At 37.4% G+C, this 14852-nt stretch overlaps 1 protein-coding gene across 2 annotated transcripts in view; it reads right to left on the reverse strand.

Moving 5' to 3' along the window:
• CLGN (calmegin) overlaps positions 1-14852 on the reverse strand; it is a 46737-nt gene that overhangs the window by 8866 nt on the left and 23019 nt on the right. For both annotated transcript variants that reach the window (XM_027567401.1, XM_027567402.1), the window contains exons 6-10: positions 14452-14533; positions 12700-12892; positions 9304-9493; positions 640-753; positions 368-518 (exon numbers count right to left, since the gene is read on the reverse strand). In XM_027567401.1, coding sequence (XP_027423202.1) covers positions 368-518; positions 640-753; positions 9304-9493; positions 12700-12892; positions 14452-14533 — 730 coding nt within the window. The remainder of the gene's footprint in view (positions 1-367; positions 519-639; positions 754-9303; positions 9494-12699; positions 12893-14451; positions 14534-14852) is intronic.

The raw sequence follows: 14852 nt of genomic DNA on the forward strand, positions 1-14852 counted from the left end.
CACGGGCTCCTGGGCACACAGGCTTTAGCAGTCGTGGTTCCCGGGCTGTAGCGCACAGGCTCGGCAGTTGTGGCATACAGGCTTAGCTGCTCCCCAGCTTGTGAGATCTTCCCTAACCAGGGATCAAACCTGTGTCTCCTGCACTGGCAGGCAGATTCTTTACCACTGAGCCACCAGGGAAGCAAGCCCCACTTTACTTTTTAAACATAAATTGGTTGGAGTCTATTTTCTTTGACTTCAGATAGCTAAGGCACATTATTACAAATCAAATTTCCTCAAGTTAACATTATTAATAACTAGCTGTATAACAGAAATCTGCACAGAATTTTAAAAAGTTTACTGTGGGACGGGAATAAGTGGTTATTACCTGGTAGTTAGGGTTATCTATCATTGGCGGTCTCCATATTCCTTTGTATTTCGGGTTATCTATCATGGGAGGGCTCCATTCACCACACCCAATCCGACATGCTGGGTTAGAAATATGAGGTGCCTCCCATTCTCCATCCATGTCTTCATTCCTTAGGGTATCAGAACAAAGCACATGGAGTAACCTCAAGACTCTCTTGTCAGTCATATCAATGGTAATGAAAGAACATGGAAGAAACAAGAAACTGACATCTGAAGGTGAAGAATGCTTACCAGTCAAAGGGTTTCTCAGCATTAGGATCAGGAATAAATTCCGGTTCATTATCAAGCCAGCCATCAGGTTTAACAGCACTTGAATCTACTATTTGGGGAGGTTCACTTTCATCCCTGTAAATACAGTATTTTATGCTAATTACTAATTATTCAAACAGTTAAAAATTCAAGTTACAGAATTCAGAAGGTACCAATAGGCACTTCCTACCTCTGTGAAAAGAAGAGAAGCAAAAAGTAAAGGAGAAAAGGAAAGATATACCTATTTGAATGCAGAATTCCAAAGAATAGCAAGGAGAGATAAGAAAGCCTTCCTCAGTGATAAGTGGAAAGAAATAGAGGTAAACAATAGAATGGGAAAGACTAGAGATCTCTTTAAGAAAATTAGAGATACCAAGGGAACATTTCATGCAAAGATGGGCGCAATAAAGGACAGAAATGGCAGGGAACTAACAGAAGCAGAAGATATTAAGAAGAGATGGCAAGAATACACAGAAGAACTACACAAAAAAGATCTTCATGACCCAGATAATCACCATGGTGTGATCGCTCACCTAGAGCCAGACATCTGAAATGTTAAGTCAAGCGGGCCTTAGGAAGCATCACTATGAACAAAGCTAGTGGAGGTGATGGAATTCCAGTTGAGCTATTTCAAATCCTAAAAGATGATGCCATGAAAGTGCTGCAGTCAATACGCTAGCAAATTTGGAAAACTCAGCAGTGGCCACAGGACTGGAAAAGGTCAGTTTGCATTCCAATCCCTAAGAAAGGCAATGCCAAAGAATGCTCAAACTACCGTACAATTGCACTCATCTCATACGCTAGTAAAGTAATGCTCAAAATTCTCCAAGCCAGGCTTTAACAACATGTGAACTGTGAACTTCTAGATGGTCAAGCTGGTTTTAGAAAAGGCAGAGGAACCAGAGATCAAATTGCCAACATCCGCTGGATCATCAAAAAAGCAAGAAGAGTTTCAGAAAAACATCTATTTCTCTTTATTGTCTATGCCAAAGCCTTTGACAGTGTGGATCACAATAAACTGTGGAAAATTCTTATAGAGATGGCAATACCAGACCACCTGACCTGCCTCTTGAGAAATCTGTATGCAGGTCAGGAAGCAACAGTTAGAACTGGACATTAAACAACAGACTGGTTCCAAATAGGAAAAGGAGTACGTCAAGGCTGTATATTGTCACCCTGCTTATTTAACTTCTATGCAGAGTACATCATGAGAAATGCTGGGCTGGAAGAAGCACAAGCTGGAATCAAGATTGCTGGGAGAAATATCAATAACCTCAGATATGCAGATGACACCACCCTTATGGCAGAAAGTGAAGAGGAACTAAAGAGCCACTTGATGAAAGTGAAAGAGGAGAGTGAAAAAGTTGGCTTAAAGCTCAACATTCAGAAAACTAAGACCATGGCACCCAGTCCCATTACTTCATGGCAAATAGATGGAGAAACAGTAGAAACAGTGTCAGACTTTATTTTGGGGGGCTCCAAAATCACTGCAGATGGTGATTGCAGCCATGAAATAAAAAGACACTAACTCCTTGGAAGGAAAGTTATGACCAACCTAGACAGCCTATTAAAAAGCAGAGACATTACTTTGCCAACAAAGGTCGTCTAGTCAAGACTATGGTTTTTCCAGTGGTCATGTATGCATGTGAGGGTTGGACTATAAAGAAAGCTGAGCACCGAAGAACTGATGCTTTTTAACTGTGGTGGCAAGAGTGAACGTCAACATTTTAGGAATCAGTAAACTAAAATGGACTGGAATGAGTGAATTTAACTCAGATGACCATTATATCTACTACTGTGGGCAAGAATCCCTTAGAAGAAATGGAGTAGCCATCACAGTCAACAAGAGAGTCCGAAATGCAGTTACTTGGATGCAATCTCAAAAACGACAGAATGATCTGTGTTCGTTTCTAAGGCAAACCATTCAATATCATGGTAATCCAAGTCTATGCCCCGACCAGTAATGCTGAAGAAACTGAAGTTAAATGGTTCTATGAAGACCTACAAGACCTTTTAGAACTAACACCCAAAAAAGATGTCTTTATCATTATAGGGGACTGGAATGCAAAAGTACGAAGTCAAGAAACACCTGGAGTAACAGGCAAATTTGGCCTTGGAATACAGAATGAAGCAGTGCATTTGCCAAGAGAATGCACTGATCATAGCAAACACCCTCTTCCAACAACACAAGAGAAGACTCTACACATGGACATCACCAGATGGTCAACACTGAAATCAGATTGATTATATTCTTTGCAGCCAAAGATGGAGAAGCTCTCTACAGTCAGCAAAAACAAGACCAGGAGCTGACTGTGGCTCTGATCATGAACTCCTTATTGCCAAATTCAGATTTAAATTGAAGAAAGTAGGGAAAACCACTAGACCATTCAGGTATGACCTAAATCAAATCCCTTAGGATTATACAGTGGAAGTGACAAATAGATTTAAGGGACTAGATCTGATAGACAAAGTGCCTGATTGACGAAGGTTCCTGACATTGTACAGGAGGCAGGGATCAAGACCACCCCCAAGAAAAAGAAATGCAAAAAAGCAAAATGGCTGTCTGAGGAGGCCTTACAAATAACTGTGAAGAGAAGCGAAGCAAAAAGCAAAGGAGTAAAGGAAAGGTATGCCTATTTAAATGCAGAGTTCCAAAGAATAGCAAGGAGAGAGAAGAGTCATGTAAGGTAGTCATGTATGCACGTGAGAGTTGGACTATAATGAAAGCTGAGCACCGAAGAATTGATGCCTTTGAACTGTGGTGTTGGAGAAGACTCTTGAGAGTCCCTTGGAATGCAAGGAGATCCAACCAGTCCATCCTAAAGATCAGTGCTGGAAGGACTGATGTTGAAGGTGAAACTCCACTACTTTGGCCACCTGATGCAAAGAGCTGACTCAGTTAAAAAGACCCTGATGCTGGGAAAGATTGAAGGTGGGAGAAGAAGGAGACGACAGAGGATGAGATGGCTGGATGGCATCACTGACTCAATGGACATGAGTTTGGGTGAACTCCGGGGGTTGGTGATGGACAGGGAGGCCTGGCGTGCTGCGATTCATGGGGTCACAAAGGGTTAGACATGACTGAGCGACTGAACTGAACTGAACTACAGAGTATGTTAGACTTTGTTTTAGTTCACTTAAAAACTCATTCATCTTTTTATATTATTTGTTGAAGTAATAATATTTTGGCTCTATTGAGTTAAATAAAATATATTATTAAAATTAAAAAGAAACCATTCATCAATAAATATATACAGAAAGACTAATACATGTCAAGACTGTTCTAGGAGCTCTGTTTTATATAAATATATATCTGCTTTATTCTTAACAGTTTCATAGTTTTCTACTTTGTGAATAAATAATAATTTATCTATTCTCTAGGATATTTAGTGTTTCCCAAAACTTACTATAACAAATAATGCTACAATTAATATCCTGGAATATATTAGAAATTAGTAAGAAATTAGTTGTCAACTATATGAATTAAAAATTTTTTCCAGTTTCTCATGCATTTTTATGTAGTTTATGGTGGGTTTTTTTGTCACAGAAAAATAATTTATTTTCATGTAGCTGAAATTTATTAATATTTTCCTTTATGATCCTTCAATTTTATGCTGTATTTGGAAAGGTCTTCCCTACTCCAATATTATCTTTTTTAACTCCCCATATTCTGGTAATTTTTATATTTTCATTTAAAAAATAACATTTAGAAAGTAAGCTCCAAAGTATATAAACATAGTCACAGTAAGTACAGAATAGAATTACTAATATAATTTTCATCTTTCAGAAAAGCAGGAATTTTATCTAGAATTTACATTATGCTTTTCCAAACAAAACTTGAATAATAGACTGAAATAATTTATATATGTGAAGACTGAGTAACAAAACTGAAATAATCAACTGTACACATGGCAAGACTTGTACTTTCCTGATATCAATATTATCTGAAGGTCTCTTAGGGCTCAGAGTAACCTGAGTTTAAAATTTAAGGGTCTTTTAGTACTTTATAAAACAAATTCTCACAGATTTCACCCATCATAATGAGACTGGTATATACAGTTTTTCTCTTTAAGGGCAAACCTATGTCCCATCCTTACTCTTTATAGGCAGACAAATACGAAGCAGTTAGAAACTACACACATACGAATATAGTCCTATCTTTTCTGACACCATGAATTCATGGAAGTGATACACTGGTAAGTGACTACTTTTTTTTAAAGGTACTGTTATTCCTATTTTGCACAAGTTACTTCCCTCTTATACTATTTTCCTGAAGGTAAAGACATTTTCATTGCTAACCAGTATCCCTCTTTATTTACAAAAGTTAACAAGGTAACACTTGGTTTTCCAGGAGCAACATTCTGTGCTTTCAATAGGTGGTAACCTCAATGCTTACAAACAACAAGAACTTGAAGAGGAATAGACACTTTCCCAAGTGAGGTACACAGAGCAAAACTGGTCTACAACAATGAATAGATCCTCAGTGACTTGTTTAACAACCGTAAAGCAGTCTAACACATTTTTCAGTGGCATCTCCTCAAAAGAGATGGGGAGGCATACACAAATACTTAGAGAAATAGTGGCCAAGTGTTACCCATTAGCAGTATAACATTACTTGAGAGTAGGCTGACGTGGGGTAGCTCCTCTTGGCCGTGCTTGTGCACCCTCGCAGCTGCCTGCATCCAGGGTAATGAGCAGCGGCTGCGCTTTGCTGGAGCAGCCGTGAAGAGATACCCCATGTCCAAGGTAAGAGAAACCCAAGTAAGACGGGAGGCGCTGAGAGAGGGCATCAGAGGGCAGAAACCACAATCACAGACAACTAACCAATCTGATCGCATGGACCACAGCCTTGTCTAACTCAATGAAACTAAGCCATGCCGTGTGGGGCCACCCAAGACGGGAGGGGGGGGGGTCATGGTGGAGAGGTCTGACAGAATGTGGTCCACTGGAGAAAGGAATGGCAAACACTTCAGTATTCTTGCCTTGAGAATCCCATGAACAGTATGAAAAGGCAAAATGATAGGATACTGAAAGAGGAACTCCCCAGGTTAGTAGGTGCCCAATATGCTACTGGAGATCTCCAATACTTTGGCCACCTGATGTGAAGAGCTGACTCATTGGAAAAGACCCTGATGCTGGGAAAGATTGAGGGCAGGAGAAGAAGGGGACGACAGAGAATGAGATGGCTGGATGGCATCACCGACTCGATGGACATGGGTTTGGGTGGACTCCGGGAGTTGGTGATGGACAGGGAGGCCTGGCGTGCTGCGGTTCATGGGGTCGTAAAGAGTCGGACACAACTGAGTGACTGAACTGAGACTGAAATACGTTTAAGACGTGCACTGCAAAACCTAGAGCAACCAGTAAAACAACAGACTACAGAGGAAAAGCCAGAAGGCCAATAGAAAGAAAAAACAGAAGGCTCAAAAAACTAACTCAATTCAAAGATAGTCAGGAAAAAAATTTTATAAAAAGCCACAAACTATATGGGACAAAGAGAAAACAAACAGCAAGACAGCAGGTTTATATCTAAGTGTATCAATAACTGCATTAAATGTAGATGATTTAAAACATTCCAATTAAAAGGCAAGACCCAAATGCAGTTGACTACAAGAAAATTACCTGAAAAATAAAGGCATATACAGGTAATGCTCAAAATCCTTCAAGGTAGGCTATACAATACATGAATCGAAAACTTCCAGATGTACCAACTGGATTTATAAAAAGCAAAGGAACCAGAAATCAAACTGCCAACATCCACTGAATCACAGAAAAAGCAGGAGAGCTCCAGAAAACCTTCTACTTCCACTTCAGTGACTATGCTAAAGCCTTTGACTGTGTGGATCACAACAATCTGTGGAAAATTCTGAAAGAGATGGCAATACCAGACCACTTTACCTGCCTCCTCAGAAACCTCTTTGCAGGTCAAGAAGTAGAACTGGACATGGAACAATGGACTGGTTCAAAATTGGGAAAAGAGTACATCAAAGGCTGTATATTGTCACCCTGTTTATTTAACTGATATGCAGAATACATCATGTGAAATGCCATACTGGAAGAATCACAAGCTGGAATCAAGATTACAGGAGAAATAACAGCAACCTAAGACATGCAGATGATACTTTAATGGCAGAAAGCAAAGAGGAACTAAAGAGCCTCTTGATGAGGATAAAAGAGGAGAGTGAAAAAGCTGGCTTGAAACTCAACATTCAAAAAACTAAGATCAAGGCATCCAGTCCCATCACTTCATGGCAAATAGGTAGGGGAAAAGTGGAAACAGTGGCAAGTTTTCTTTTCTTGGGTTCTGAAATCACCATGGACAGTGACTGTAGCCATGAAATTAAAAGATGCTTGCTCCTTGGAAGAAAAGCCATGACCAACCTAGACAGCATATTAAAAAGCAGAGACATGACTTTGCCTACATAGTCAAAACTATGGTTTTTCCAGTAGTCATGTATGGATGTGAGAGCTGAACCATAAAGAAAGCTGAGCGCCGAAGAATTGATGCTTTTGAACTGTGGTGTTGGAGAAGATAGTTCAGAGTCCCTTGAATAGCAAGGAGATCAAACCCATCCATTCTAAAGGAAATCAACCCTGAATATCATTGGAAGGACTGATGCTGAAGCTCCAATATTTTGGCCACCTGATGTGAAGAGCCGACTCACTGGAAAAGACCCTGATGTTGAGAAAGACGGAAAGGCAGGAGGAGAAGGGGGTGTCAGAGGATGAGGTGGCTGGATGGCATCATCGACTCAATGGACGTGAGTTTGGGCAAACTCCGGGGGATAGTGAAGGACCCGGAAGCCTGGCATGCCACAGTCCATGGGGTCACAAAGAGTCAGATACAACTTAGCAACTGAATAACAACAACATACAGGTTACAGGTAAATAATGGAAAATAATATTCAGTGGAACTATGATTAAAAGAAATGGGAGTGCTGATCTAGTATCAGACCAAGTAGATTCCAAGACAGAGTAATTATGAATTAATAAAGAAGAACAGTTCATAATAATAAAAAGCTCAGTTCCTCAAGAGGTCATGAAACACTGTGAATTGATCTAGTGATCTAGACCTTCAAATTACACAAAACAAAACAAATAGAACTCAAAGGAGATAAAGACAGAGCTACAATCATAGCTGAAGACTTATTTTCTCTTCCTAATAAGAGAACAGGCTGAAAACCATTAGGAATACAAAGGCTTTAGAACAACACTAGCAACCAAGCTGATGTAAGTGACATTTGTAAATGTTTTCTGACAATAACAGAATTATATTGGGAGTTAAAGTGAAAATTATATCTGGAAAATCCATAAATAATTGACAACAAAGTAACACTTTAAAAAATATGTGAATCAAAAAAGAAATCACTAGGGAAATTATAAAACAGTATGAATGAATGTTCTCAGAAATAGTAGATATTTGTGGAACATAGTAAAAGCAGTGCTGAGAGAAAATTTATAGCTGCTTCTATCCGAAATTATTTTCTACCTTAAAAAAGCAGAAAAGGGAAGCAAATTAAGTCCAAAGTAAGAATAGAAAAAATGCCAACAGAAACTAAAACCAAAGCCCGTCCTCCAAACAGCTCAATAAAATTGATAAACCTGTAGCTAAACGTATCAAGAAAAAACCTGATGCAGAAAAGAAAGAGGGGATATCAATATGGACATCAAATGGATGCCAAGAGTAGAACAATCAGACATCCATATTTTTGAAAATTAATCTTGATTTATATCTCACACTACATGTAATAACAAACTTCAAACAGAGTTTTAGTCAAAATTATTTGTCTAGAAAACAAAAAATCTTTGTCACATTTAGGCATAATATCTTAGGAAGATGCAAAAACCATGAATTATCAAATACTGACAAACCGGACTTCATAAAAATTTAAAACTTCGGCTGTCTACTAAAACAATTATGACAAGCCCCAGCGTGAAAGGCGGTGTTTGCGTCCTGCTGCTGCTGCACGTGTGCTCACCATGTCTGACTCTGCTGCAACTACACGGACTGGAGCCCACCAGGCTCCTCTGTCCAGGGGATTTCCCAGGCAGAAGACTGGAGTGGGTCGCTATTTCCTTCTCCAGAGCATCGTCCCAATCCAGGGGTCGAATTTCTGTCTCTTGCGTCTTTTGCCTTCGCAAGCAGATTATTTAATGTAATGTAATGTAACTAGTGTCTCCTGGGAAGACAAGCGCATCCCATATAGTTTTATAAGATGCTGAGGATATGGCTATTTAAAGCCAACTCATCATTAACTGCAACGACCACAACTATGTAAAATATGCACACACATACATAAGATCAAACCGGGAATAGAAATTAAAGCGCTGCTGCTTTAGACTCATGGTATTCTTTTCCCCACAGCACTGAAAGAATACAAAATAAAATATGCATGTTGGAAGTATACATTATATATATTTATATATATATATGAAAAGGGAACAAAATTAATTAAAATGAAAATTAAGATAATTAAAAGGTAGGAAGTGCAAAAATCCATTTCAGAGAAGTATTTCTCTTAAAAGTCAAAAATAAGTATTTCTGATGTTTAAAAGAATATGTTTCATTGGTTGTAAACGTCACTTGTATGTTACATTTTATTACTTTGTGCCAAACAATGCTTTGCTACTGAATTCTTTGCTTACCAGTCTTCTGGTTTGACAGCAGAAGCATCAGGGATTTTTGCTCTTTCATCCCAATCATCAGGTTTTTCATCAGTGGGATCTTCAATTTCTTTGGGAGGATTGATAGGAGGAACCACATCCTCTAGTAGGCTTCCTTTGTTTACAACTATCTGATCAATTAATACTTCAAATGTGTCATCTGGATTCATCACTGAGGACCAATTTAAACATATTACACTTATCATGATAGACGTGTTAAAGATAATCTTCTAAATAAAAAAACTACCCTAAACTTCATGGGTAAAATTTTCTCTCAAGCAGAATAGAGGAATTAACAAAGTATTAAATCAAAATATGCAAAAATCACTAGATATAATGTTTTCTAAAACCAAACATAAAATTTTAATAATAAAAATTTAATAAAATGCTCCATTACTTCTCAAATAAAAAAATACCCAATTGCTGACTCAATTTAGGACTCACATAACCATTCAGCTTTAGTCTTTTATAGTTACAGAATACAACCCAATCTTCACTATTTTACAATAATTTTTTGAAACGACCTCAAACTTTAAAAGTTGCAAGTACATATAAAGAACTTCACTTTTTCTTGAATTACTTGAGAGTAAGTTATTGACCTCATTCGTATCATCCCTGAATGTTTTAATGTACATTTCCTATAAACAAGGACATCCTTCTATATAACCTTAATCTAGACACCAAAACCAGGAGTTTAACATTCACACACTCCTATGATCTAGAAATCTATAAAACTCATTGGCATTTCAAATTCATTGATTCCTACATTGTAGTGTAAAATATCTTAAGGATGATTGAAAACACTCCAGCTCATGCTTTGGTATGTTGTTTCGAGGTAAACTCTAGCTCTTTAAAAGTTACCACATCAGAAGTTTCATAAGGACTCCCGTGATTATAAAAACAAAAGGAAAGCTCTCTCCCCCTTCTATAAACATGGGGTGGGGAGTCACTGAGCACAATTTTTATCTTTGGAAAGAATGGTAGATAAAAAGTAATAGCTTAACATTTGCTTTTAGTAAAGTAAGTTAAGGAGGTGGTGGTGGCAGTGGTGGTTTAGCTGCTAAGTCGTGTCTGATTCGCTCTGGAGTAGGAAGGCGCTTCCTTCTCCAAGGGATCTTCCCCACCCAGGGATAGAACCTGGGCCTCCTGCATTGCAGGCTGATTCTTCACCAGCTGAACAACCTGGGAAGCCCAGTAAGGAAGTAGGAGCTGTCAATAAATGTCAGGATGATCCTGACTTAACTAGCCATGTAGACAACCACTTTCTGAAAAAACATTACTGAAGTAATCTCCAGAGGTTTTCAGTCACAACAATGCCAAATTGTTTATTTCAACATCAAATATTGCAATTTATATACAAATTCAAATAATGCAAATGAAGACTCAGTGTTTCCCCCCTTCTCTTTTTTTCTCCACCATTTTCTATTACAGCTGAGACTATAAAACTATATTAGTACACAAAGGAAAAAAGCACAACTAACAATAATAAGATCTTAAATGCAAAAATGTACTAGACTCTAATTCAAAAAAGGCATTTCTCAAGAAAAAACCCTGAAAGAGTATTTTCTGACTCAATTTTGCAACTCAAGTATTTTAAAATTACAGTAAATCCAAAAAAAGCACCTGACAATTACATCACTTTGACATCTTTGTCAAAAATCTTTAGCCAAAAAACTTTCCGTTTAGAAAACGGCTTTAAATATTCTAAATGAATTCACCACAAAAGGCACTGGATTATAAACTCTTTTTAAGGGAGTCTGTAAGGTTCTTAGAACAACTACAGAATAATGTTATGAAAATATAATACAGAAAGGTTTTTTAAAAGGAAAAAATTCCTTTAAAAGTGGATAATCCTAGCACAACAAACTTTTTGTGTATCATAGTAAGAAAAGCAAATGTTTTAAGAATTTGCTTGAATTTTAATTCCAGCTCTACCAATTACTTTTGTTTCCTAGGGCAAGTTACTTAAATTAAGGCAAAATAAAAACTGCTCACCTCACATGACTGTTCTAAACAAAGAGCCTAGCACAGAGCATGGTGCCTATCAGGTGATTAATAAAAGTTAAGACTTCTCTAAGCTTTTGGTTTTGTTTGCATAATTTGTCTAGTGGCCATCAGAATGCGCCTCCAACTTTTCTTTCTTCCCCCATTTTAATATTATAAGCTGAACATTTTCATAGTTATCTTTTTGTATTGTACTGCATAGAAAGAAAACCACTACTGCAACGTTTGAGCTGCTTGCAATTTACAGTATATTTCCACACACAGGTCATTTTCTTCCTTCTGGATTATTTCCTTTGGAAAAATTCCTGAAAGTCGAATTGTGTCCTCTGATATATATACTATCATATTGGTTTTGACTAGGTTTATACAAGGTCTAATTAAAATTCATTTTTTTTCTGTTCTAGTTATAATTTCTCATTATTTCTATGTTTTAAGAGTTTACCTTACATTCCCCCAAATGTCCAGTACTATTTTCCAATTTCAGAGAAAGGTCTTTGATATTAACATTAAAAATAAAATTGGTCTCTGCCTTGGCAGACAAAAAGGAATGTTTCTGTAACTGCAGTTTTGAGGAAGAAAGTTGATACATGTTAGTCTTGGATGGAGTTGTCCTGTTAGGTTCTGACATGCTTGGATTTTAAGAAATCATAGTACCTAACCATCTGTACTGGATGAGGAGAAACTCCTGGAAAGAGGAGAAACTATCCTATATAATGTTTCTCCCAGTCAATGTACACTCAAACGTTATATATAATATAATGTTTCTCCCAGTCAATGTACACTCAAACATTATATATAATATAATGTTTCTCCCAGTCAATGTACACTCAAACATTATATATAATATAATGTTTCTCCCAGTCAATGTACACTCAAACTCCTAGCGGCAAAAGTAAAGCTAAGTATGTTAACAGATGGTTGCTGAATGCCTTCCCTTTAACTACCACCCAGGCAGGACCCAACGATGACAACTGCCTATAGAATAAAGTCTAATGTTAAGGATTTCTCCCTCTTTAACCTTATTTTCCGGTTTTCTATTCTGTCAGCATTGCTAATGTCAGGGTACCCAAAATATCCCTTTCCTCTTCTATGTTCCACATGGTATACCTAAACTTAAGATTAGGTCAAATAGAATCACCTTCCCTAGGTTTTCCCGAAGTTTCTTAACTGAAAGCAGTATTGCTTTTGAGCTCTTAACTGTATCTCATATGGCGCTTTCCTTTCTGCCTGTGCTGTAAGTATGTGTGTCTGATTTTCCTAAAAAGATAAATCCTTAACAGAAGAGCCTTGCTTGCTTCTCCCAAAGCACTTGCCGTGAAAATACTGGTAGTCAGCAAATACTTTTAAATTAATGAATGAATTAAAAGGATATACCAAGGGTATAAAGATGAGTCTTCCTGTCTGTGAAGAACCTTTTAAGGTCTACATCTGGAGGTTTGGCATGTTTTTCTTCAAAAACTCCAGTTTTGGGATGTTTATGTCTGAAGATAAAATGAAGTTTATAATCTTCTCCACATTTATCTGGCCCAAACATAATGGTATAGGATGTTTTATCATAGAAATTTTCCTTCAAAGAGAGATGAGTATTAGGATTAGTCCAGAATTGAAATATTTAATGAATTTCTCTATTCTACCCCATTGGGTAGAGTTCACAAAAATGTATTAAATGCTAATTCACCAAAGAGTTAGTTGACACATTGACAATAAAGGATGTGGAAAAATGACAAGTTTTATTTAAAAACAAATTTTTTTTTCTTAAAATGCACACACTACTTCCATTTTGAAGATGGAGGAGAGAAGCTGGAACCACTTTAACAACATAATAGGCTTTAATCACTCTATATAGGTCTGTATTAATATCTTACTAAGAAAATTAAGCATAGAGAAAAACGTACTGTGACTGAAGACTGCAGTGCTTACTTAGGCACTAGTACTATTCAGTAAGACACCAGAAAGCGGTGCCCTTTAAGCACAAAGTGAAGAACGGGGAGGGACTTGCTCCCCGTTTTACCACTAGTCGTTTCTCTTCGGGATTCCCTGGTGGCTCAGATGGTAAAGAGTCTGCCTGCAATGCGGAAGACCTGAGCTCAATCCTTGGGTTGGGAGGATCCCCTGGAGAAGGAAATGGCAACCCACTCCAGTATTCCTGTCTGGAAAATCCCATGGATTCATTTGGCATGGCCTACTGGTTAAGAGCATGGGATCTGGCATCAGATACTGAGGTTCAGATCCCACTGTTGCCTTTAAACCAGCTGTGTGTGGCCCTGAGCAAATCTTCCAACCTCCCCGTAGTTCTATTCCATCACCTCTGATGCGGATAATAATAGTACGTACCTGATAAGGCTTCTCTAAGGATTAACTGAGTTAGCCAGATACAGTGTTTAGAAAACCACTTGGCATCTGACTTTATTATTGCCACCGTACCTTCAGCTGATTGTCACCTCACAACGCCTAAGAGTTGCACCATAAGCTACAAATGGCTTCCCCTTGACCTTATCTAAGTAAACGAATCCTTTAATGTTTCATATCCAGGAGTTCTGACAAATATCCCATTAACACCCCATTCGTTTTATATTTGTTATATGCAGAAATTCTGACACAGCCTCCTGTGGGAGGATTCTATAAGAAATGTCTCCAAACTTCAAATGGTTCTAATATAACCTGCTTCATTATGAACTTAACATTTTTAAGTTAGTCAATTTTTGTAGACTGCTAACTCCTGAGCTGATCTGCCTTTTTAATTTGATTCTTTGGCCATTTTGTTTTACTGCTTTGCTCCATTATCTTACTTCTCCTAACAAAACAAACTTATGATTATTACTTTGTAAAGAAAATAACTGTTAGTTGATCTCTCGGTGACATTTACAAGCACCAGGTTATATTTTATTTTATAGACTTGGCAACCTTTTTCACATTGCTAAAGATTACAGAACTGACGCCATCAAGTAACACGGCTGTGTATGAAACTTGAAGGCACATGGAAAAGCTATATAAATTCATCTTGGATAAAAATTTCCAAAGTTATTTTTGACTTCAGATGAAAATAAAAATTTCAGTTGTGTCAATTACTCCTTAGAAATGCTTATTAACTTTAATAAGGCTTTCTTAAACATTAAAATATCATACCAGATTCAAACCATCAGTGTCTGCTAGGAGTTTAATGTATGCACCTCCACAATCAATACCATCTTGAAAATTTACTTCATATCTAAATGAAGGGAAAAAGAATCATACTGCTGATAAATAAAAATTACTAATTGCTCTTCAAAATCTAATGTATTACTCTCAATTCATTTAAACACAAACATTTACATTACCAGAAAGCTCACACAAAGTACATCCACAACCTGTGAGGAACAAGCAGAAAGGCCTTTTCCATGAACATCCTTAAAATACTGAAAATAGAATGACTATAAACAACTATAGAAAAGCCAATTAATTTGCTGAAATAAATTTTTTCATCAAAACTGTTTAATTAAGAATAAGATACTTTGATTAAAACTTTTAGCAGGAAACTTCAAGTTAAA

Source organism: Bos indicus x Bos taurus, chromosome 17, assembly GCF_003369695.1.
Source record: "Bos indicus x Bos taurus breed Angus x Brahman F1 hybrid chromosome 17, Bos_hybrid_MaternalHap_v2.0, whole genome shotgun sequence".
Classification (NCBI taxonomy): Eukaryota; Metazoa; Chordata; class Mammalia; order Artiodactyla; family Bovidae; genus Bos; species Bos indicus x Bos taurus.